The 26,468-nt window shown below is 41.1% G+C and overlaps 1 protein-coding gene across 1 annotated transcript in view; it reads right to left on the reverse strand.

The window, feature by feature from the left end:
- The window catches only part of BEGAIN (brain enriched guanylate kinase associated), a 111,733-nt gene that overhangs the window by 52,195 nt on the left and 33,070 nt on the right, over nt 1-26,468 (reverse strand). Inside the window, exons 3-4 of the mRNA XM_044659904.1 lie at nt 25,442-25,603; nt 7,347-7,413 (exon numbers count right to left, since the gene is read on the reverse strand). Coding sequence (XP_044515839.1) covers nt 7,347-7,413; nt 25,442-25,603 — 229 coding nt within the window. The remainder of the gene's footprint in view (nt 1-7,346; nt 7,414-25,441; nt 25,604-26,468) is intronic.

Below are 26,468 nucleotides of genomic sequence, written 5' to 3' on the forward strand. Positions count from 1 at the left end.
GCTCACTGTTCTATTCTTTTATTTCATACCACAGGGCACGGAGAGATAGGAGGCCTCATGTGCTAGGCAAGTCAAACCACCACCTCCACATTGACCAATATCTCTTCTCAGACCTTGATGGAGACAATCTAAGATCCTGACCCCAAGAGCTTTGGGAGTAAGGAACCTGCTGCCCAGCAGATCAGCTTCCCTGACTTTGTGGTCAAACTCTTCCCTCCAAAAAATCTTGCAGGTTCCTCCCCTTGCTCTGGTTCCCCATGTTGTGGTTTCTCCTTCCTACTGATCATTTAGGCTCCCATTTTTTAACAGTTTTCAGTCACATCCTTGCAGCTAGGGATATGAGCTGAACACACATGCCAGCAGAGAAATTAAAACCAATTTTGTGAGGAGTTTCTTGTTATTTTCCATTTGCTCCTTGGACAATTATAAAAGAGTTATTTATTACCCCCACATTTGTGGGGCTCATGGATGCTAACCAAGGAACTCACTTTGGATACACCAATCACTTGTTGCATAATGGAATGATACTTATTCCCACAGAGCATTTAATGAAGCCATACTTGTTCATTCATTCCCTCTTGCCACCTCCCACAAGGTTCAGAAGAGAAGAGCCAGATCAGGATCCTCCCTCAAGCTGATTACAATTCCATTATTAAAAACAGTAGCCTAGGGGCAGCTGGGTAGCTCAGTGGAGTGAGAGTCAGGCCTAGAGACAGGAGGTCCTAGGTTCAAACCCGGCCTCAGCCACTTCCCAGCTGTGTGACCCTGGGCAAGTCACTTGACCCCCATTGCCCACCCTTACCAATCTTCCACCTATGAGACAATACACCGAAGTACAAGGGTTTAAAAACAAAACAAAACAAAACAGTAGCCTGGAGCCCTGGGGTTGCCTCTGATTTTACTGCATTACTTTGAGGAATTAAATGAATATTTATTAAGGGTTACTGTGCTAGGAACAGGACAAGATTCAAAGTTATAGAAGACATGGTCAAGGTTTGGCACTCAGCAGATTTTTCTATGCCTCAGTTTCCACCTGTAAATATGAGGGGGTTGGACTCATGTTCCTTGTAGCTCTCAGATTCTGAAGGTCTTTTCCCAGCTATTTTATGTTCTATGGTTCTCAGGTCTTTTCTAGCTCTGATATTCATATTCTATGATTCTAGGGTCCTTTCCTGCTCTAATATTCTGTATGCTATAATCCCAGGGTCTTGTTCAGCTCTGACAGCATCCATTATTCTAGGTAACTAAAGATGTGGTTTTTAAAATGGTGGATTTTCATATTAGAGAAAATGTGAGAAGAGCTGGCTTGCTATTTGCTTCATGAGTTTACGGCTTTTTACTTGCTCTTGAGATCTTTGTGGACAAGACGGTGAGATGTAGAGTTGATGACAGAGCAGTCAGGCAGATTTATAGCTGTTTGGACAAACATCCTGATGAATGAAAGGATTTTTTAATGGTGGTTCTGCACAGTGTTCTTGGCCTTGCTGTACATGTTCAGCATTTTAAATTACTGACTTGTATGAAAGGGACAAGCATGCTTATCAAATTTGTGAATAACACAATGATGGGAGAGATAAGTAGCTAACTCACTGAGTAACGAATCTAGGATTAAAAATTATTTCAAAAGATATCTGATTTTTTTCTGTTTGGTGCCCCACAGTCTCATTCCATCTTCCAGGAGTCTTGTTATATCTACTCCCCCAAGTCCACAATCAATGGGCTAGAGAAGCTGGCAATTTTACAAAAAACACTGTATTCAGAATTATCTTTGGATTCCTTCCCATGATTTTCTCTCTTCTCAATGGAGCATTGGTCCATCATTTTTTCCTTCCTTCTCTCTAAGCCATTTTTAACTTCACATTCCCTATGCCCTAATTTGATTTCTGGTCATTCTAAGGAGGTTTTGCACTCAGCCATTACTTAGTCAATAACTCAATTCGATTAAACTAAATTCAATTTCTGGAACATTTATCTTCTTTTAAGGCTTGGCTCAGGGCCTATCTCATCCAAGAAACTTTGGCAAATCCCCTTAGGTGTCAGTATATGTTCCCTCTCAAAAGATCATGTATTATACTCTGTATACATGTTGGATTCCCTAGTCAAATGAAAATTCATTAAAGGCAGGGACTTTTTTATTTGTGTCTTTGTATTCTCAGTGCCTCAGTTGCTCAGAGCTGGTGTGTCTTAATAAATGTTTGTGAAATTGAACATTTATTAAACATCCACTATGAGCATGGTCAAATCAAGAATACGTAGCGAGTATTATAGGTATTGGGATGAGGTTATGGACCTTATGTGGGAAAGCTGCACAGCAGTCAAGGAAAGTCTTGTGGAGAAGCAATAGTGTTTGGTCTTGAAAATGGGCAGGATTTGTATAGAAAGAGAAGAAAAGAGGAGAGAGAGCTATAGGAAGATGATGGCTTGGGATAGGCAAAGAGATGGCTGTTGCTTAGGACCACAGATGGAGAACTGGGAGGGATCCTAAGTTCTACCTTCACTCCTTACCCCCATTTGAGAGAAGAGAATATTGAGAGTCCAGAGAAGTAAAGTTACTTGACCAAAGTTTCACAGGTCATAAGAAAAGAGTTGGGACCAGAAAGCAGGAACTCTGATTCCAAATCCATCATTATTGCCACTTAGTCCTTTTTAAAAAAAAAACCCATACAATACTCTGTATTGGTTCCAAAGCAGAGGAGTAGTAAGGGCTAGGCAGTGGGGGTGAAATGACTTGTCCAAGGTCATACAGGTGAGAAGTATCTAAGGCCAGATTTGAACCCAGGACTTCTCATCTCTGGAAGTAGATTTCTATCTTCTTGAGCCATCCAGCTCTCCTCTTGCCTCTACATCCTTACAATGCTTCAATTTGGGAAAGCATATGACACCCATTGAGGGCTATGTCTGATTGAAACTTATGCCTAAATCCATTGTATATATTATGGATTAATGAACCAGTTGCACTACTCATCTCAAGACATCTTAGAAAGAAGGCAAATTCTGTAGCCAGTGAGATGTAGGCAGAGCCCAGACTGTAGAGACTCTGAATAGCAAGCAAAGAGGGGATTTGGGAAATGACAAAATCATAGCTGTGTTTTAGGAAGATTAATATCTGCGGGTGAAGGTGAATGGAGGAAGAAACTGAAGGCAAACAGATCATCAGCAGGCTATTCCAATAGAAAGGGGAGAGGATATAGAAGCCTGGACCGTAGCATGTGGCCCTAGAAATCCAGAGGACAAAGGATGTGTTGGTTGATTGGAAAGCAAGAAGGAAAACAATCCCATTTTCTCAAACATCTGTTCAGATACTAACTCTTTCCTTTTCATTAGGTAGGGTTTGTACCTAATCCACTTGGTCTGAGGGCAGAAGGAAAAGAATTCTCCATCTATTACTGTCATCCATCTCTTTCAGATATGTCCTCTCTTCTCTGCTCTGACTCCTAGCACAAGGTGTTTCTTATCTGTTTCCAATTAGTGGAACTAAGTGGCTTGGCTAACCTTGCCTCCAGCTGGGTTGGCAGCACAGTGCCAGCCTGAGCTGTTTGGTCCTTTCCTGGAGCTCCTTCTCCATGGGCAGCTTCCTGGCTCATTAGCTAGGTTGTTCTGTAAGGGAAGCTTGTGCTGACCTCATGTCCCATTCTCCCCCCATCCAGTGGCTCCATGGAAACAGTGACAATGGCTTCACATCTTCTACAAGGGTCGAAGGGATGAGGTCTGGCATGGAAGAAGCCTGATTTCAATATCGGGGCAGAACCTTTCCTGAATTACCTGTATTCATCATTCATGTATGCATCATTTATCCATTATCCAGTGAACATAGGATTGTAAGATTTTAAAGTTGGAAGACATCTCATAGACTACAGGATTATGGATTTAGAGTGGAAGGGCTTAACTAATTCAACACATTCGTTTTATAGATGAGGGAGCTGAGTCTTAGAAAACTGAGCTTGTGACTTACCCAAAGTCACACAGGTAGGAAGGATCAAAGTTGGGATTTGAATCATTCTCCTCTGATCTCAAGCCCTGTACTGTGACTTACTTCCCACTTAAAGTCCCTGAATGGAACACATTTTAGGTTTGATTCCATTCCCAGCAGGAATTTTAAAAAGAGGCATTCATGGTAAAATGAGGAAGGTGAACTAGATGTCTTCCAACTCTAGATTGTTGATCCTATCATCTTATAATTTTGCTCAGAGAATAGTATGGCATAGAGCAATACAGCAGATAGAATACTGGATTTTAATTTAGGAGGACTTAGGCAAAAAATTTGCTTCTGACACTTTATAGTTATGTAGCTATGAGCAAATTACTTAGACTTTCTAAGTCTTCATTTTTATCAGCTATAAAATGGGAATAGTTTCTCTAGTACTTATTTACCTTGAAGGCTTGTTATGACACTCAAATGTGATAATGTATGTAAAGTGCATTCTGAAATGTAAAGCACCATATAAGCATCAATTACTTTTATTTCAAGATTTCATTTGCTTTCTGAGCTGTTTGCTTAGTTTCTTGCCCTATTGCTTGCCTTGACCCCCCACGATTTATGAATTCATTCTTTCCCTGAATTCCTGCCTCTAGCTCACTGATGGCTTTGTCTAGATCTGCTAGTGCAGGATCAAAAAGTCTCCTAGTCCCTGATTCTTGACCTGCCTCGGTGATTTTCCTCTACCTATAGTTCCTCTTTGACTCTCAGGATGCCTCCTTAGCTACATCTGGAACCTCATAGAAAATAAGTAGGAATGTCAATGCCATTCCTTAAGACTTCTTACATTCTGTGAGAGAAAGAATATGGAATTTGTAGTTTGAATCAAAAGGGACTTCCATTTTCTGTGCTATAGTTCCCTGAGCAGTAAAATATGGTTAATCATACCTGCCTTGCAGGTTCTTGTAAAGAAATCCTTTAAACTTTAAGTGAAATAAAAATGTATTATTATAGTCAACTAGACATATCACTAAGCCATCAATATTTTCCTAAAAAAAAAAGAAAAGGGAGGGCAGGTCAGGGGATTGAGAACCAGGTCTGGAGATGGGAGCTCCAGGGTTCAAATCTGGCCTTAGACACTTCCTAACCCTGGGAGAGGCACTTAACCCCCATTGTCTAGCCCTTACCATTCTTCTGCCTTGGCATTAATACACAGTATTGATTTTAAGATGGAAGGTAAGGGTTTATAAAGAATGAAGAGAGGAAATAGTTCAAAAGCATTTCATGGGCAATTCCTGAAGGCTGTTATCCAATCAACAATGCAGTGTTATTGGGAGGTAGAGGGTGCTAAACAAGGACCCAGACCCTAAATTATTTGGTGAAATAGTTTCCTTTAGGCTCTAAGGGAGAAGAGCAATCAGTGGTTTTCAAGCATTCTTCTTTCTGTGACACACAGAGACTCAAACAGAAGGAATCTGCCAGAGGCCACTGAGGGAGGCAATGTTATAGGCAAGGCAAAGTAAAAAGGAGTCTAGCCTGCATAGGAGACAGAGAAAAGACTGGCCCTGGATGGAGTGGAAGGTAAAACTTGATAAGTCCACCTGTTAAGATTCGAGAGCTCTTCTCTACTCGAGGGCTGCAAGGGACCTTAAAGGTCATATGGTCTCAACCTCTCATTTTACAAATGAGGAAACTTAAGACCAGGGAGATTAAATGGCTTGGTTGAGGTCACAGATTTCTCTTTCCCATCATGCTTCCTTTCCCGGTTCCTTAGCTCCTAAGAATTGCAAAATCCCATCTATCTCTGCAGCCACCTCAGTATCCCTTTCTCTGGTCCCTGCCTTACCTTCCAGATATCTGAGTCAGCTGTCACCAGCACCAGACCCAGTTTCCATCTTCCTTCAAATGCTTCACACTCCTCCTGATGACTGCTAGGGAGTCTCAGATGGAAAGAGAACCCCCAGAAATCTCCAGGGTTGTTTTGGCTAGACACCAGCAATCATCCTCTAGGATCATGTAGGCATAGGAAGACTTATAAGAACTAAGCAAAGTGAAGGAAACAAACCAAAGAAGACATACACAACTACAGTGTAAATGGAAAGAAAGACAACCAACAATTGAAACCGAATGCTTTGAAATGATGATGACCAAACTTGGTTGGCTACAAGGAATAGTTATGAGAAGTCACTAATTTCCTTTCTTTGCAGAGGGATAGGATGATGGGATTAGAACATCAGGCTTGGTTGGGGTATTGGTTAGTGTGGCTGAATTGGATTTTTCACTCTCTTTTAAATTTTTTGCTATAAAGGATGGATCTCTAGAAAGGGAGCTGAGAAGGGTTTAGTAGGAAACACATATGATATAAAACCAAAAGACATCAATGGTTTTTAAAGTTTAAAAAAATATGTTTCAGAATAACTATTTCTGACTAGAGTCATTTAACTTTTGCCTTAAACTTACTCCAGTTTTTTATTTATGCATTCATTCAACAGATTACTCATTCTTTGTGTGATATCATGAACATGACTTAACTTCTCTTGACCTTAGTTTTCTTCTTTGTAAAATGGCAAGAATGAATTCTCTAATTTCCATCTCTGAAATTTTGTTGTCCTATGATTCTAAGATCTGTTCAAGTACTAGCAGTCTTAATTCCATGTTCAAATATCCCTTCTATTTCTAACATTCAATATTTTAGGATTCAAAGACCCCTTCCAACTCTGACATTCATAGTCTATGATATTAAGACCTCTTCCTGCTCTGGCATCACATGTTTTACTATTCTAAGGCCCCACGAAGATCTACTACTTTATCTTCTATGATTCTAAGACTTTTTGCAGCTCTAAAATTCTACATTCTATAATTTTAAGGTCTTTCTCAGCTCTGACATTCTCTGTTCTATGATTCCAAGTCTCCTTGCAGCTCAGCCATTCTATATTCTATGGTTCTAAAGTCCTTTCCAGCTCTAACATTCTATGGCTTTGTGACAGGGAGTAGAGAAAGGGGCTGTCAGTAGAATGTCAGGGGAAGAAATAGATCAAAGGTCCACAGAGATGACATGAGTGGGTTCCCTTTCCTTTGAATTAACTTTGAATGAAATGGCCACAAAGATATCATCTGAAATAATTTCCAGATTTCTAAATGCCAAATTTTATTTGGTGCACTTTAATGTGGCATGAGAGAAAGGAGGAGAATGTTTCTCGTCCTAGGTTTTCACACAGGTTCTTTCTTGGCCAGGCAGATTTTGGCAGAGATCTGTCTTATAAACTCTAAGAGGGCATTGCTGTCTAGTCATGTATAAGGGTAAACAATGGCAACACCTCTGAAGCCTATTAGAATGGGTTGTCTTAATGCTCATCCTTACCCAGCCATTTAAAGACCACAGGCACAAGACCACACACATCATCCATGGAGGGCCCAGTTGAGAACTTACCATTCGATATAATTTGTCTTCCAGCTCCTGGTTAATCCTCTGTAAGGCTAAGTAGTTGTTTTGTATTCTGAAAGAAGAGAGATTATTATATCATTCAAATATAATCATCCAGAATTTTCAGTATAGGGGAGGAAACAAGTTAATGATCACTGCTGAGGCAGTTAGGTGGCTCAGTGTGGATAGAGTACCAGACCCAGAGATGGGAGGTTCTGGATTCAAATCTGTCCCCAGACACTTCCTAGCTGTATGACTGTGGGCAAGTCACTTAGCCTCCATTGCCTAGCCCTTACCGATATTTTCTTTTGGAATCAATACACAGTATTGATTCTAAGATAGAAGGTAAGGGTTAAAAAAAAGTCACTGCTAAGGTTTCACACTTCAAAGTCACGTACACACATATATATCTTATTTCTCATGATATGGTCTTAAAGAAAGGCTTTCAAGATTAAGCCCATCTCACTCTGTTCTCTCTGTTACCCTAAAGGCTCTCCATCACTCATTCAAAAAAATTCTACATTTACCTCCAGGGTAGGGGTTCAAAATGGTGCAAGGCACTGTGAGCAGAAGGGGAAATATAGGATCATAAGACAGTATTTGTGCCTTCCATTTCTACTAGGTGTTTGGGCACCTCAGGAACACAGAGGAACCCTTTCCATTGTAAATCTGTGTGCTTGTTATGGACAATATGGTTAATGGCAAGAGAGATGAGCCTGGAATTGGGAAATTGGGTTAGGAGTTTGGGCTTCAACCTTAACTGGTTTTTTGATATGGGGCAAGTCATGTTGTCTCTGAAGCTTTCTTGAATTTCTAGTAAATAGGGAAAATTATGCCAATAGTAATGACTTCACAAGGTTATTACCATGTTAGGCAGCTAAGTTGTCCGGTGAATCAGAGCACTGAACCTTAGGTCAGGAAGATGTGAGTTCAGATCTAGCCTCAGACAATTACTAGGAGCAAGACACTTAAACTTGGTCTGCCTCAGTTTCTTCATCTATAAACTAGAGATATAGTATCACCTACGTCACAGGGTTGTTGTGAGGATCAAATAAGATAACATGTGTAAAGCACATAGTAGTCACTCAATAAATGTTCACTCTCTTTCCCCTTAAAAGTGCCATAGAGGGGCAGCTGGGTAGCTCAGTGGAGTGAGAGTCAGGCCTAGAGACAGGAAGTCCTAGGTTCAAACCCGGCCTCAGCCACTTCCCAGCTGTGTGACCCTGGGCAAGTCACTTGACCCCCATTGCCCACCCTTACCAATCTTCCACCTATGAGACAATACACTGAAGTACAAGGGTTTAAAAAAAAGTGCCATAGAAGGGGGAACTATAATAATTGTTGTTGCACTTACACTTTTTTTTCTGGACCAAATAGGATCACAGAATCTCAGAGCATGGAAGGAGCTTCAGAGATTATCTCATCCAATTCCCTCCCCAAACAATCAGTCATTCTATCAGTCCAGATTTGGTACCTACTATGTGCAAAACATTATGCTAGGAACAGGGGGGAATTAAGGGGGTTTAGATAAAACCCAGATACTTGCTTTCATGAGCTCACAATATTGTAATTACTAACCAATATGGCACTGGGCATTTTCTCTGCCTGTCTCTCATGCCTGGAATGTTCTGCTTTTTTTCTGCTTACTGACTTCCTTTAAATCCCAACTAAATTCCTGTTTTCTATAGGAAGCCTTTCCCAACCTCTCTTAATTTTTTCCTAGCGATCCTGTCCATAGCTTGTGTGTACATACCTGTTTGCTTGTTGTCTCTCCCATTAGATTCTGAACTCTTTAAGGGTTTTGCCCTCTTTTTGTATCACTGGGCCTTAGCAAAGTGAATGCATTTAATAAATACTTATCGACTGTCTAACCTTCTATAGCAGCCCTGACAGAAGACCATCCACCTTAGTGGTCTGTATTCTTAGTTTACCACTCCACTCTAAAGCTTTTCTCTATAGGTAGCAATAATCTTTTTTCCCCTTAAACTTACCTCCTTTCTCATAATCAATACTGAATATTGGTTCCAAGGAAGAAGAATAGCAAGGGCTAGGCTTGTCCAGGGTCACATAGCTAGGAAGTATCTGAGGCTATATTTGAATCCAGGACCTGCATCTTCAGGGTAGGCTCTCTATTTACTGAGCCACCCAACAGCCCCAGTTAACATTATTTCAATTGCTGCATCTAAGGACCTTGTCTCAATCCTCATACACACACAATTTAGCTACTGCTCTCCCTAGACACCCTCTCCTGCCTTGGTTTTGTTATGAGGAAATTAGAAAGTTATATATTTAATGTAGAATAACACCCAGGTTGTCTCTAAAGATCTGAGAGTTCCGACCATGGAATGAAGGGAAGAAAACTGCTTTCCTTGAGGACTCTGGTCAAGACTGAGACAGGGAGTGGGTACTTTTACCTGTCCCAGTGGAGAGCCCAAGGAGTGTGGATTTATCACAGAGAAGGAAGACTTGCCAATGAAAGATCAAGTGAGCAAGAAGATCTAACGGGGGTGGTGGACATCCCAGTCTGAGACAAGCTTCTTGATTTAACTTTCCTGGATTTACTTTCCTGTGTACCTGTTTTCCAGTACCATCAAGAGGAGCAGAAATGGACAAAACTCTGTGAGAAACCCAATTCCCTTCCAGCCTGTAATAGTCTGTGTTAGAGCAGTGTAGCCTCTGACCCATCTCCCAGCCCTTGTGTTGGTCTTTTAGTATTTAGGTTAGTGTGGCCTCTCCCCATTATTCCTAACTCCTAGTCATTATTAAACCTGTGTTTATAAATCCTTTTGTCCCAGTATTACTCAGTTATTTGTTGTTTTCATAGACTCCCTGGCTAGGTGGATCTGAGAGGCAGTTGGGATCCTAACTGTCACTCCCTCCAACTGCCAAACCCATTCTTGATTTGTGTTTCCCCGACTTATTAGGTCCCAGTCTATTGCCCTGTCCTGTCTCCTCTCTCTTCCTCTGAACTCAGATAATATTTAAGTTACCCACTAGTGTTTCCCCATAAGAGTTTTCATCCCATTGCTCTCTCCTGCTTCTCTTCTTATCTGGTTGTTCCCTCTTAGTATTCTTTGCTAATCATTATCCATCTCTTACTCTCTAAATGTGGGTCTCCTTCAAGACTGTTCTATACCTTTTTCTTCACTTTCCATACTTTTCCCAAGGCTTCCAAGGATCAGTTATCATCTCTATGCTGATGCCTCCCAAAGCTATATATCAGACATAGATCTCTCTCTTGAACATCCCTTTCTTGAACTTTGCCAACTCCCTATTGATCATCTCCACACTGATGACTAAAAGGCACCTCAGAATGTTCAAAACTCTACTCATCTTTCCCTCTGTACTTGCCCTCTATCAAACACTCCTCTTTCTCTTAGAAATATCCCTGTCACAACCTTGAAATTAATCATGATTTTCCCCTCTCCCTTACCCTTTGATCTGGTCAGCTGCCAAGTTGTCCATCCTCTATTCACAACTTACATTCACCTGTTTCTTTCCATGTACATAACCATTATTCTAGTTCAAAATCCCTTAACTTTTCCTTTTTAAATCTTTTACCTTCTGTCTTAGAATCAATACTGTGTGTTGGTTCCAAGGCAGAAGAGTGGTAAAGGCTGGGCAATGGGGGTTAAGTGACTTGCCCAGGAGTCACACAGGCAAGAAGTGTTTGAGACCAGATTAGAACCCAGAACCTCCTGCCTCTAGATCTGGCTTTCAATCCACTGAGCCCCCCAGCTGCCCCCAGAAACCTGTAATTTTTTGGCTGGATTACTATAATTGCTTCTTAGGCAACTTCCTTGATTCCAATTTCTCTTCCCCAGAGTTGCCAAGACAATCTTCATAAGATAATTTTTTTTGCCCTGTCAGTCCCCTCCTAACAAATCTGGGATAAATTAGAGACTTTTCAGACTAGCATTGAAAGCCCCCAGCAATCTGATTCCACCATACCATTTCCAAACATTCTACCCTCTGGGGAAAATAGAGTTTGCCATTCTCCAAACTTGGCATTCTATATTGCCTACTTTTGGGATATGACTTCACACAGGCTGCCTGGAATGTAATCTTTCATCTAAATTTCTTAGAATCTTTATCTTTACTAAAGGCTGAGTTCAGGTGCCATCTCTTTATATGAAGCCTCTTCCAGTTACCTCAGTCATCAGTGCTCTGTCCCTCCTCCTACCTAAAACTTACTCATTTGTGTACATGTTGTATTCCCAACCCAAGGTCCAGTTGGATGTAAGGTCCCTGAGAACAGGAACCGCTTTGGTGTTTTTGTTTGCCCCAGTGCTCAGGCTTGTTGAATTGGATTATATTTTCTGAATTCTTCCAGTGATGGGAGACTCATTACCTACATAAGCTAGCTCATTCCATTTTTGGACAGCATTGTTAAGGAGTCCTTCCTTTTAATCAGCCATAACACCTCCCTAGGGGTTCTATTTCTGCCTTATGCCTACCAATACAGTAATCTCATCTATCAGAAGAAAAAAAAAACGATTGAAAGTTAGGAAGGTAAGAGGCACTTAGGTAGCTCATGACAGGTAAGGTTTTTTTTTAAAGTTAAGAAGGTAGGAAGAAAGGCTCTGAGTACCCCGGATTGCTGTTACAAAGCACATAAATGAAAGCTCATGAACTTCACTCTCAGAAGTTTCCTCTGCTTTCACTTGCAGCCTATTGATTTCTTTTTCACACATATTTCTTGGTTACCAAGTTTCCCAGCTCATGGACATTTAGAAGAAACAAATTATGGGGAGGAACAGGACTGACTGCTAGAAGAAGTTACAATGAGAATGGCTGGACACTCATTCTTCAGATGTGCCTTACTCTTCTCAATCCCTTCCCTTTGACTTTGGCAGTGATAAAAATACTCTCATTTTCCCAAAGGTCTTCAGTTTTGGACTTAAGACTGAAGAAGGTCAAATTGCACATGTACTATTTAAGAAGGCAGGGGAAAGTGTCATCTCTTTCACAGAAACTGCCATCGACAGCAGGAGCACTTAAAAATTTTGGTGTCTAAAGGTTTTGGTCAGGGGCTTAAACTGAGGTCCACAAACTTGTTTTTAAAATATATTAATAATTGCATTTCAATATAATCACCTTCCTTTGTTTCCTATGTGTTTTATTTTATGCATTTGAAAACATTATTCTGAGGCAGGTAGGTGGCTTAGTAGATAGAGAAACCAGACTTAGGGATGGGAAGTCCTATGTTCAAATCTGGTCTCAGACACTTCCTACCTGCGTGACCTTGGGCAAATCCCTTAACCCCCAATTGCCTAGTCCTTATTGCTTTTCTGACTTATAAACCAATACAGAATATTGATTCTAAGATAGAAGGTGAGGCTTTAAAAAAAAACAACATTATTCCGAGAAGGGGTCCATAGACTTCACCAGACTGCCGAAAGCATCCATGATACAAAAAAGGTTAGATTCCCCTGATTTAAATTCTCAGTTATTTGAAATGCCATTCTTTGAGGGTTCTGGTTATACATGTGTGGAGGAGTGGACAAAAGTTCACTGCCCTGTGTGCTCTGCATACAGGCTGCACTAAATCAAGTTTGCTGATTTTTTTAGTGCCCAACAAAGTTTCTATTTTTTTCTTTCCTCAGAGACCCATGGTGCCAACGCTTTTTGAAAAGCATCGTCATAGAAGAATTTGTTTCTGCTTCCTGGTGGAATTCAGAACACTGGACTATTTTGCCTCACTGATGAAAACATCTCCAAGAGGCATGTGTGCAGAACTGTACTCCTTTATAACCAATTACCAATGACATTAACTCCCATTTTTAAAAGGAAGTTTAGGGGCAAGCGCTCTCTTCACCCATACCCTTGGGATTGAGGAGATCATTATTTCATGATTCTCCTACTGTGTGAATATCCTTTACCTGTTCAAGTCACAACTCGTCTCTGAGAGTTGAGCTGGCCAAAAAATCATTATCATCTATCTGGCCAAATGGGTGGTAAGCATCTGTGGACTCTGGCTAGGCTGGTCTTGGGAAAGAGATAAGAGTTGGTCAATATGCATTTGGTGGTTGTTGTTCAACCTTGGTTTTCAAAAAGGACCAATGAGGTCACCAGTTGATGTCTTGACTTGCAAGTTAACTGGATTTAAGTGAGGCAGTTTCACAAAGTTGTCAGCTTCATTCTCTCTTTCAAAGTCATCTAAGTCCAGTGGCAGGACAAAAGTCAGGATGATTGGTGATGACCCAGAATGCAGAGGATGAATGGCTTCTCTGAGGTCTTGCCAAGCTCTAAATGTTCCACAGTGCCTACTTTAGCTGCCTTAATGGACTTGGGAACAAATTGTTCTCATCTGACCATTTTGCTAGGAGAAGTCTTCCCATGCTTGGGGTAGACATCCCCCCTAACTCACCGATGGGTCTGAGGCTGTCAGTTACCCTTAATCTGATTTAGCTTGTCTGCTGAGATGGTTTTACTTGTGACTGCCTTTTTGGAGCCATAGGTGAGAGCTGGATGAGAGGTGGATACCACAGGTACAGCCCAGAAAAGGGCTCCTTAGACCCTCATACCAGAGGTGCTGATCCTCCATGAATACCCCCAAAGATCCCATACCCTTGGTAAGCACTGATTATGTGCCAGCCATTATGATTACTACTAGGGATACAAAGGAATGAAAGAGACAGTCCCCTTCTCAAGGAAAGTGCTCATAGCTTAATCAAGGAGGAGATAACACACAAACACCCTATACAAACAAGATGGGCTTCTTTAGATGGGCTAAACTGGAGATAACCAATAGAAGAAAGCCACTAGCATTAAGAGTTCAAGAAAGTTTTTTATAGATGATGGAGGTTTTCGCTAGGACCTGAATGAAAGCAGAGAAGGAAGCCCGGAGTCAGCGATGAGGAGAGAGCATGTTCTAGGCATGGGGAACAGGGAGTAAAGATGCCGGGAGTGTGGAGATATGGTTATATCGTGTGAAGAACAGCAAGGAGTCATTGGATTGCAGAATTCTGGGGGTGAAGAGAGAAAGGTGTAAGAAGACTGGAGAAGTAGAAGGAAATCAGGGCAGGAATAAATGTCACACAGAAGGTTTTACATTTGTTTCAGGAGGTGACAGTGTCCTTCACAGGTCAATACTGAAAGCTGAAGTTTTCTGGGCTATCCGACTTCAGATCAAAAACACTTTAGAAACAAACTTTTAAAAGCAAAACTGGTTAGACACAATGGTTAATATTAGCAGTGTGCTATCAAATTAAAGGATATCTTTCTCTATTCTGACAAAAAAAATGATTAACAGGTTTTTTTGGAAGCGGGGCAATATACCTTTCGCCCCTCCCCCATCCTTATCTTCTGTTTTAGTATTAATTTAAAGAAGAAAGGCAAGGGCTAGGCAATGGGGGTTAAGTGACTTGCCCAGAGTCACAAAGCTAGGAAGTGTCTGAGGTCAGATTTGAACTGAGGTCCTTTCAACTCCAAGTCTGGTGCTCTATCCACTGTGCTACCTAGTTGCCCTGAACAATATACTTTTTAAGTGGGTTAGTTTGGATGTTTATTGATAATTACCTCTTGAATCAAAACAAAATGACTAATAAGTTAAAAAATAGTCTTTTCAACCAGACCGGACAGCCACTTACCATTCAAAAACCAATTGGTTAAGCCACAAGGTGGGGAAGCTGGGGTTATACAGTGGCTCCTGTGAGTAAGAGTTGATAGTTTTTATGGACCCAAAGTTCAGTATTAAGCACTAGTGTGCTATGGCAGTCAAAAAAGAGGCACCTCAATTTTAAGGTGCATTAATAGCAGGCTAAAATGAATGATGGTCGTGGCCTCTGGAGCCCTATTTTCAATCCTTGATACCCCATTTTGGGAAAGTAACTGACAATCCCTAACTGGAGCATCCAGAGTAGGGCAACCAGGATAGTGAGCAAAGTAGGGCCATGCCATCATAAGAATTGGCTTATAAGAACAGAAATTATTTTAACCCCAAGAACAGAAGACTGTAGGAGTGGAGAGGGGAGGGGAGGTGGTGGGGATCATGATTGATGTCTTTAAATATCCAAAGGGGTATTGCTCTTCTTGGGCAAAAAGGGCAAAAAGAGGAACAATGGGTGGCAGTTGCAGAGAGGCCAATTTTAGCTTGATATAAAGAAAAAGCTTCCTAACAATTGGAGGTGTCCAAAAATGGAATGGGGCTGCTTTGGTATGTAATGTTTTCCATCACGGGAGGCCTTCAAAAAGAGGCTGCATGACCACCCACCAGGGACATTGTAAAGGAACTTCAGGCTTCAGGTGGCAGTTATATCAGATTACAGAACTTCAGACTCTCAAAGGCAGAAGGCAGAGGCCGTCCAGTTCATCTTATAACTGAGCAGAGAACTGCACCTCCCCTTCCCCCAGCTCCCAGTGAGCTTTGGAGGGAAATAACTACCTCCCGAAGCAGCCCATTCCACTGTCTGGGGCATCTCTAATTAATTAGGTTTCTATTGAGTCTAAATTCGTTCTCTATAGCATCTAATTGCTGCTCCTTGTTTTGCTCTCTGGGGCCAAACTGAGCAAATCTAACCTCTTCTTACACATTATAAACATTTGAATGCTCCAAGACAAGTTGGGTCCCCTCTTCTCAAGGCTCAACACCTTCATTTCCTTCATCTGATTCTGGTTTCTTCATTAGCTTGGCCACCCTCCTTGAGGCACACTCCAGCTTGCCATCATCTTTCCTCAATATGGCACCCAGTTCTGAACCTAATGTTACAGATGAGGTCTGAGCAAGGCAGAATACGGTAGGATCATCACCACCCATGTGTAGGGCTCATGTCTAACAAAATATTCCTTTAAATAAAACAACAAAAAAAACCCTTTAACTTCCTTCTTCCCTCAATACTGTGTCTGGGTTCCAAGGAAGAAGAGCAGTAAGGGCTAGGCACTGGTGGTAAAGTGACTTGCCCAGCGTCACATAGCTAGGAAGTATCTGAGGCCAGATTTGAACCTAGGACCTCCCATCTCTAGGCCTGGCTCTCAATCCACTGAGCTACCTGGCTGCCCCAAACAAAATACTCTTTTTTAGTGTTTTTTTGGCTGTATTATAGTGTTAACTCCTGTTGTTAACTGATAGTTACCTTGTATTTTTTGTCTGCCCTCTCCCTTCAAAATAAACTTCTTGAGGGCAGTTATGCTCTGTATTTTTGTCTTAGTATTCCCATAATCTAACACTGGCATCTAGCAATGTGGTGCAGTGGAAAAAGCGTTAGATTTAGATTCAATGAGTTGACTGAATACTGTCTGTGGGACCTTGGACAAGCCACTTAGCCTCTCTGGGTCTCAGGTCCTCCTAGGCAAAAGGATCTGGTTGGACTAGATGGGTTTTAAGACCCCTTGTGAGGATCCAATGGGATATTTGTAAAGTACTTAGCACAGTGCTTGGAACATAGTGGGTGCTAAATAAATGCTGTTTCCCTTGATGGCTGTAAATCTATGATTCTATGAATTCAATTCATTAAAATCTATGCATCTTTTTGAAAATGAAAAGTGGGTTCCAATCCAAGGTCCTGGGTCAGTGTGGTTGATTCAAGTCCCATTTGTTGAATGTTTACTGATTAAATTCAAGGCTACACTGTGGTCCCTAGAGACTTAAAGAGAACAATAAAACGATTATTTGGCCTCAAGGAACATATTCTTTAAGGGGAAAAAAAGCCTTTACCTTCTGTCTTAGTATCAATTTTAGGCAATCAGGGTTAAGTGACTTGCCTGGGGTCACACAGCTAGAAAGTATAGGGGACCAGATTAAAACCCATGTCCTTCCCACTCCAGGCCTGCCCTGACAATCTATCCACTGTGCTACCTAGCTGCCTACCCCTCAAGGAACATATTCTTATGAATAAGAACTGGGTTTATGTGTCTCTGCCACTTATAAAAAAATGCAACCTTGGACAAGTCATTTTACCTCCCTGAGTCTCAGTTTTCCCAGATGTAAAATGGAGTATATTATACTTGTACTACCTACCACATTACTTTTTCTTAAGGAAAGGAGCTCCCTAAAAATGCAAAGCATTGTTGTTGTGAAGCAGTGTGTGTTACATTTTAATAAAGCAAAAATTTTATTAAGAAAATGTGAAACGCAAATACAAAAAACATCCTTGCCCTCATGGAGCAAATAGGGAGAGATAACACAGGGGAGAGGATTGGTGAGAAGGGCCTCCTCCCTGGGTACCAGGCATAGTGCCATGGTGGGAAGATGGCCCAGGAGTGGCATGGAAGCCTCGCTCTTTGCAGGATAGAGGGGGAAGCTGCCTATGAGAGCTGGGGGAGCCCAGCAATGGAATCCAAGGTGGTGCTGGTGGGGGAGATGAGGATGATGGTCAGCATTTTTAGTGTGTGGGCAGCATGAGGAGAAGCAGCTTGGGAAGAGAAAATGCCAAATTTGGACTCAGAAGACTGGTTTCCAAGCCCAATTCTGCTACTAACTAGCTAAATGACTGTGCATGAGTCACTTAATTTCTTCCATTTCCCCATCTGTAAAGTGAGGACAATTAGACTTGGGCTACCCATCTCACAGGATCACTGTGAGGAACAAATGAAATGAGGTTCACAAAGCTCTTTGGTCAGTAAGGCAGCCAGTTGGCAAGCATTTATTAATCACTTGCTGTAATCCTCAAAACACTGTCCCAGAACCTCAGCTGGAAGGGACCATAGTGGTTAGATGGTCCAACCCATTAACACTCAAACAAAAATCCTCTTTCCAACACATTCAACCAAAGGTCGTGAAAGCCACTACCCACCGTCAAGCCAGCCTCTTCTCCTTTTGGGTGTTGCGATATTTTTTGTTCTATGAATTCTAAAATTTGGCTCATGACACCTAGTACATACTTTTCTAGGTTTCCCATCTAGAATCAAGAGGAAAAATATCTATTTCTTCATCCATGTGACTGTCTTTCAAAGACTTAAGTGAGCTATCATGTCTGCCAAATGCCAAGTCTTTTCCTCTCCATGCAAAATGTCCAGTTTCTTCAAATGAGCCTTACGTGGCATGATCCCAAATGTCTTTGCCATCCTGGCTATCCTGATCTGAACACACTCTCTCACCTGTTAGTGTCTTTCCTAAAATGATGTGGAAATGACACAAAACTGCAGAAGGAATCTGATCCAGGGCAAAGTACAGAGGGAGGATCGCTTCCCTAGTTCTGGACACTGTGCTTTCTTAATCCAGATTAAGACTGAATTGCCTTTGTTGGCTGCCATATTATCATACTCCTGACTAATACTGAATTTACCATCTACTAAAATGCTCAGATCTTTCTTCTTCATTTTTTTTTAAAATAAACCCTTACTTTTAAAAGAAATTAACTAGTTAATTGGTTAATTGATAATTGACTGATACTTAACTTAGCACTGGTTCTAAAACAGAAGAGCAGTAAGGACTAGACAGTTGGGGTTCAGTGACTTGCCCACGGTCACATTGCTAGGACATGTCTGAGACCTGTGAACTCAGGACTTCCTATCTCTGGGCTTGGCTCTCAATCCACTGAGCCACATAGCTGAACTTTTTGAAAAAAATATTATTCTTAAAATGGACTTTGTAAAGTCACATGTCCCTCTAACTTGTACTTGTGAATTTAATAATTTTGAACCGAGGCATAAGATTTGACTTTTCTCCATATTAAGTTTCACCTTACCAAGATATGTTGTTTAGATGTTCCAGATTGTCAATATTCTCTGGCCTTTGTAAACTGTAAAGGACTTTGTAAACCAAGACCCTCTGTCATTTACAAAGGGCTTTGCATCTTGCAAAGGACCATACAGTCAACAAATCTGAAAGAAATTTATAGTCTTTTGTAAACTGGGAGGGGGTTTGTGTTAATAAGAAAGTTGAGCTTAACCATGCCTGGGCCATGGCAATTGGAAGTCTCTTAGTCTGTTTCCTTTATCAGTTGATTCTTCCTCTGCTTCTTAAAAAAAAAAAACCCTTACATTACATCCTAGAATAAATACATTGTGTTGGTTTTAAGGCAGAAGAGAGGTAAGAGCTAGGCAATGAGAGATTAAATGACTTGCCCAAGGTCATGCAGCTAGGAATTATCTGAGTTCAGATTTGAACCTAGGACCTCCCATCTCCAGGATTGGCTCTCAATCTGTGCTATCTAGCTGCCCCTTTCCTCCTCTACTTCTGGTCAGTGTCTATAATTTCCCACTGGAGTTAGTGGGGTGGGTCTGTTGCTTCTTCTCATCCTGGTTTAACTATGTTGATGTGGCCAAGATAACATACCCCAAGCACTTTGCAAACTGTAATGTGCTACATAAACATCAGTTATCATTGGAATTATTATTTCTTCAGGGATGATAGTTTAGGCAGAGCCAGGATGCCTAGCTTTTTCCTAGTGTGCTATAGGCTAATCCTGTCCTGTGCATTAGGTATAGCAGCTTCAGGAGCTTTACAGGAACAAAGAAATGTCATTTCATAAGAGTAGTAGCTGGCAGACAGGCTGCTAGACTGATAGGACTGTAATAGATTCCTAGAATCTTAGAAACTTCTAGTGTACAGAAATCCACTTTCTACTAAGTCAGTCTATTATGCTTTTGGATAATTCTAGTTGTTGGGAAGTTTTGTTTTTGTTAATCCCAGAAGGCAATGTCAAAGATCTTTTACTCCTACCCTCTCATCTCCTCTAGGAGGAAGCTGGGGACTCAAGAATGGAAATGACTTAAGTATTTTCAATGTCACATAATCTATGTGCAATGCCTAATTTGGGTTCTACAGAATATCATAGCTTTAGGAATGGAAGGGACCTTTAAAATCATGTGTTCTAGGGTAGCTAGGTGGCTCAGTGTCTGGAATCAGGAAGATTTGAGTTCAAATCTGACCACAGATACTTCCAAGCCGTATGACCCTGGCAAGTCACTTAATTGTACTTGCCTAGCCCATAGCACTCTTGGAAATATTGTATTGATTCTAAGGCAGAAGGTAAATGGTTAAAATATATCACGTTTCTAAGGCAGAAGGTAAATGGCTAAAATATATCACGTTTCTAACTCCCTTATTTTTTGTTGTGTCCCGTCGTTTGGACTTTTCTTAGCAAAGATTCTGGAGTAGTTTGCCATTTCCTTCTCAAGCTCATTTTACAGATGAGGAAACTGAGGCAGAATTAAATGATTTACCCAGGGTCATATAGCTAGTCTGAGGCCAGATCTGAATTCAGGAAGACAAGTCTTCCAGATTCTAGATGTGGTACTCTATCCATTGTGCCAGCTCTCTGCCCTTATTGTACAGGTGAAGAAACAAAGAGTCTCAGAGAGGTTAAAGGCCTTGCCCGAGATCACACAGGTCATCAGGGCCAGATCTGGGATCTGAACCTAGATCCTCTTTCTAAACCCAACATCAGTTCCTACTTCTCTGCACTGCCTCCAGGTCTCTGAACACCCAGGATAGAGCATCTGCCACTATTTCCCGCGGAGACTTGGAAGACCAGTAAGGAGGAAGCCTCCATGTTTTTACTCTGTTAAGATTTTCCTGGGTGACGGGAGCTACCGACATAGGGAAAAAAGACCCGCTGAGGGATTTTGGCAATTCCTCAGCTCATGGCTCCACTCAGAGAAAAGTAAAGCTTAAGCTTTCAGTAAACACAGTAACCTTGAGTTGGCCTCTCAGGTTCTGCTGCTCTCATGGAAGAAGGATCGGCGGTGCCCATCAAGTGGAAAAAGTGAAGCAAATCATCCATAAAATATACATTGACATAAAGAAGTGGGTGTACGAAGATAATAACCACTCCTCTCATTTCTTTAATGCTTTCTGGTTTACAAAGCCCTTTTCTCACAACAACTCTGTGAGGCAGAGAGTGGAAGTATTATTATTCCCATTCCAAATATCATCACCCACACAATGACCCAGCTGAAATGCCACCTGCTTACATAGCCTTTCCTTCTTCTCTCAGTCTGAAAGGAGGATAATGATAGCTGACATTTATATCCTGATTTCAGGTTTGCAAAAAGCACATTACATACAATATCTAATCTGAGCCTCACAACAATCCTGCAAAGTAGGGGGATTATTATCTCCGTTTCACAGATAAGAAGACTGAGGTTTGTATAAGTGAAATGATTTGCGCATAGGCACATGGCTCCTAGGTGCCCAGATCATTTCCGAATGCATGCCCCACATTCTTTCCTCTACTCCAAGCTGACTCTCTTCTGATAGATGATGTCTCTTTTTCTCAGGCTTCATATAACTGCTTCTTGTTCTCTTTTTAACTACAGATTATTTTATATTCCAGTTCTCTAAACGTTAAGTGTCATAGTCTTAATAAAGAATAAGTCCCATAAGGATAAGGACTGTCATCTAATCTTTTTTTTTTAACCCTTACTTTCTAACCTAGTAATACTCTAAGATGGAAGGGCAAGGACTAGGCAAGTAGGGTTAAGTAATAATTTACCCAGAGTCCCTTAGCTAGGAATTTCATGTCTGAGGCTAGATTTGAAGCCAGGTCCTCCCCACTCCAGCCCTGGCACTCTATTCTTACTGGCCCCTCTAATCTTTTTATCTCTTCTAGAACCCTGCAGAGTACTTGGCACACAATAATGTTTGTGGATTTCAATGAATCCTCAGTTAACCAGACTGCTTGAACAATGGAAAGTTTTAGCAGTTTGGTTAATTCCATCCTTTTGAGCCTCACAATGGTTTTATGATAATGGCAGGGCAGGGATTACTTTCTCTACCATATAACTGGGGCAAGGGGAGATCAAAAGAAGTGACTTCTACAAGGGTATGTGGCCAGTGAGTGTCAGAAGGACCCTGAGCTTTTTCATTCAGGGTTGTAGTAGCTACAGAGGGAGCAAGTTAGGGAGGAAATAGGGGATGTAAGCCACCACCAAAAAAAGGATGCTGTGAGGTTCAAGGAGAAATGTCTATTCTGATAGGAGTTTCAGGAAAGGCTTCTTGGAAGAGAGGGTACTACTGATACTGAAACTTTATAAAAGCCTTTGATAAACTATCTTGTGATATTCTTATGAATATGATGAATGTGTTTGAACTAGATAAAACTGCAGTTAGATAAATTTGTGACTTGTTAACTAGTCAAACGCAGACTCAAAAGAGTTGCCTCAAATGGTTCAAAGTTAACTTGGCAGGTCTCCATTGCCCCATAAATTTGTTTGGCCTTTTGATGCCTAATTTTTTTTATTTTTATTTTTAAACATTTATTAATATTTATTTTTTAGAAAAGTTAACATGGCTATATAATTCATGCTCTTACTTTCCCCTTCACCCCCCATGCCTAATATTTTTTTTTATCAATGTCTTGGATAAAGACGAAGATGAAATGCTTATAAAAATCTATAAATGACACTTATTTTGGAAGGAAGGATAACCCAATGGATGGAGTCATTTCTCTATTAAGAACAAAATAGATGAAATTCAATAGGGATAAATGTAAAGTCTTACATTTGGATTAGAAAATCAACCATAAAAATAAAGAATGGGAGAAGCCTGGCTAGACAGTAGCTCATCTGAAAAAGATCTGTGGGTCTTAAGTGTCTATAAACTCAACAGGAATCACCAATGCCATGTAGCAATCAAAAAGTCTCAGGCCATCTTGGCTGCATTAAGAGGCATAGTGTCTAGAAAAAGGAAGCCATATGGAAGTCACTGTGTTCTGCTCTGGCCAAGCCCCATTTAGAGTCCTGTGTTTAATTCTATATCCTGAAGTATAGGGAGGCCACTGATAAGTTAGAGAGATCTGGCAGAAGGCAGCCTTGAGTTCACATCATCTGAAGATCTGTTCAGGTGACAAGAAATGTCTAGCCTGGAGAAGTGGAAGTTCAGGTGGGCCCCTAGAATTGTGTTTAAGGATCTAAAGGGCTGTTATGTGGAAGAAAGATTAGACCTCACATACTGGACCCCAGTGAGCAGAACCTGAAGCAGCAGCAGAAGTTATAAAGAAATCAATTTAGGTTTGATGACAGGAAAAACTTTCTAAATAATTAGAGTTGTCTCAAAGTGGAATGGGCCACCTAAAGAGGTAGTAACCTCCTGGAGTTCTTGAGGGGGAGGCTGTATAACTAATCAGGAATGTTATTATTGTAGGAATTCTTCTGGGATATGGATGGCCTTTGTTTGAAGGATCTTCCAAGTCTAATATATATTCTACATATGCATACATATATGTAGGAATTCAAAAGGGAATTCAATGAGCAGAGAGTAAATTTTTTGGCAGATGGGGCAATCTAAGCAGAAGCAAAGAAACAGAAAGCAATGTTTATAATCTGGGGTAGGAAGTTATCCAGTTTGTCTGGAGAATATGGTATACGAAGGGGAATAACATGAGAAAAAAGCCAGCACTGAAGTATTAGGCTGGTGCCAAATTCTAGGGAGTCTTGAAAGCCAAGCCAAAAAAAAAATTGAACTTTGCTCAGTAAGTAATAGGGGGCTAATTTAAATTCTTGCAGAGGAGTGGCAAACAAATTTACAGATAAAAATACTCAGGCAGAAATGTGAAGACTAATTTGATGGTAGACATGAAAAAACCTGTAAGGAAGCTATTGTAATAGTCCAGACAGATGGTAATGAGGGAAAAGAGATAAGAGAGAAGAGCCATGGTTTATCTTAAGGAATGGAAGATAAACTAAATAGTTGTACTAATGATGGAAGTGTGGAAATTATAAAGAGAAATAGATGTAAGGGAAAATATAAATAGCTCACTTTGGATGTACTGGATATAAATTGCTGGTGGGACATCCAGGTAGAGATGTTCTTTAGGCAGCTGAAAATGTGGATGTGGAACTTGAAGAAAAGTCAGAATTGAAGATGTAGAAACATCCACAGTAAAAGGAAACATATGAGAATGAAGAGCCTGCAGAGGAATGATTGTAGGAATACTAGAAAGAACCATGAATATTTCTGTGAAGGTGAGAAAGAAGTATGAAGTAGGAAGGGCAAAGCTGGAATGTGATTGCGTTTCTAAAATCTCATTTGATCTTCTTAATATGGTGAAATGGATAGTTCAAGTATTATTATTACCCCTATTTCCTGGAAAAGATACCAAAGCTTGGAAAAGTAGAGCATCTTAAGCTCTCAAGCCAAGCCCTGTCCTGGCTCTACATCCAAAGCTTCTCCCATCAAACGACAACAAAAAAGCAAAGAGTAAGTTTAGTGTGAGTTAGGGAGGAGGTGAAGTGGAAGGATTCATATCACTGTGGAAGTTCAATGTTCTGAGTTGCTCGGATGGTTCCATTCTGAGAGAGGGTGAGGTCAAAGGGGTGACTGTTGGTCTGTAGCTGAAGAACAGAGAAGGAGGTCCTGGAGTGGAGGTGGCAGAGACTGAGAAGTCAGTTGATCACTCTTAGAAGAGTTGCCACCATGAATATTGTTATAGGCATGATATGAGGTAGAATCAGGTTCTAAAAGTTGTTGAAAAAGTTAGGAGAAAGATCTGGAGGCTGGTGAGTGCCAACAACAAGGATGGAAAGAGGTTAGTATCGAAAAACTGCAAGGATGTCAAAAAATGAGAGGCAACTGAAGAATGGTGGTCCTGGAAGGAACACAGGAACAAGTGATATTCATAGGAATTCGCTGATAGCAGTAGGACTAGTGATTCCAGGAGTAGAGTTGAGAAGACTAGAGATAATCAATTCTAATTCTTAATCAAATTCTGGTGGCTGTGCTATAAATTGTCCGAGGTTTAAAAAGCACAACATACATCAAAGGTGGAAGAGTGATGGTTCTGAACCCCTTGACATCTTTTGTGCTCCTCCTACTTCTCTGTCTAGAGGTCACAGATCCCTGACATAGCTCCTCTCCAGAAAGGTGGCCTTTGTGAATAAATAAGTCTCTGTGAAAAAAGAAAGGCAGGTTATATAAGGCAACTGGTCAGTTGGTTCTTAGTTAGCAAAGTCACACAGAGTATGCATGTATTTAGATGGGTCATTCTCAGGATTTCAATATTTCAGAAAGATATTTCTGGAAGAAATACTTGCCTCAAATTAATCTGTTTTCCCCTCCTGAAGACCCTGTGCACACAGGCTGCTCTCCTGCCTTCCATCTTTAGGGATGGCCTCTCTCTGCCTCTCTCTTTCTGTCTCTATCTTTTATTTCTGTCTCTAACTTTCATTCTCTCTAATTCTCTTTGTCTGTCTCTCTTATTCAACAGCCTGAGACTCACCTTCTCAGTTTCTCAGTGACTTTCTCCAGCTCCTCCTGAGCCCGCCGCAGTTCTATTTCCAAGTAGTGCCGGGTGGAATCAAACTCAGTTTCAAGTTTCTCCAGCTTGTGGGTGGTGTAGGAGAGACGCTTCCGCAATTCTCCCTTCTGCTCCTGGAGAGTGCTGTGAGGACCACATAAAAGAGAGAGCCAGCCGTGAGTCCCTGGGGAGAGTTTTTGTGGCTGTTTCAAGGTACTGATCCAATGGGAGGTGGGAGAGGACCCATGTTTGCTTATTTTCTGAAGAGAGCACAATAAATAGAGTCAGACACAAGGATAATACTGGAGCTACTTCTTACCTATTCTGATTCTCCATTCTCATTCTCTTCCCCCCCCCCCCCCCCCCAAGACCCTTACCTTCCATCTTAGAATTAATGCTGTACGTTAGTTCCAAGACAGAAGAGTGGTAAGGGCTAGGTAACTGGGGTTAAGCAACCTACCCAGGGTTACACAGCCAGGAAGTATCTGAAGCCACATTTGAACCCAGGACGTCCCTACTCCAGGCCTGGCACTGTGCTATCTGGCTGCTCCTCAATCAGCAAATTATTAGTAGCTCTGGGACTACACTTCTGGAAACACAGGCAAGTGCTCTTTCTGGTCTGGATGGTGAGTACTTTGAAGGAGGAGGTTCCCCTTTGTAGAACTTTGAAGAGATTAATTTATGAGCTTCTCATCTTACTCACTTAATCCTTTTACTAGAGCAAATGACAAGAACCCTTAGGAAGTGGTGTGTGGCCTCTTTTTCCTTCTGCCTACCAAATTAATCGCAGACTCTCAGAATGAGAGTTTCTCTACTTCAATCCAGAACTAAGTAGAAATTTCCTCTGTGACATCCCACTCATTCGGTTTTCACTTAAAAGGTCTCTGGGGATGAGATAGCCCATTCCACTTTTGGACAGCTCTCACTATAAGGGAGTTTTCCCTTATATCAGCCAAAGTTGACTTTTCTGCACTCATCTAGGGTGTTAAAAGAAATATATATATATATA

This window comes from Gracilinanus agilis, chromosome 2, assembly GCF_016433145.1.
Source record: "Gracilinanus agilis isolate LMUSP501 chromosome 2, AgileGrace, whole genome shotgun sequence".
In the NCBI taxonomy this organism is placed as follows: Eukaryota; Metazoa; Chordata; class Mammalia; order Didelphimorphia; family Didelphidae; genus Gracilinanus; species Gracilinanus agilis.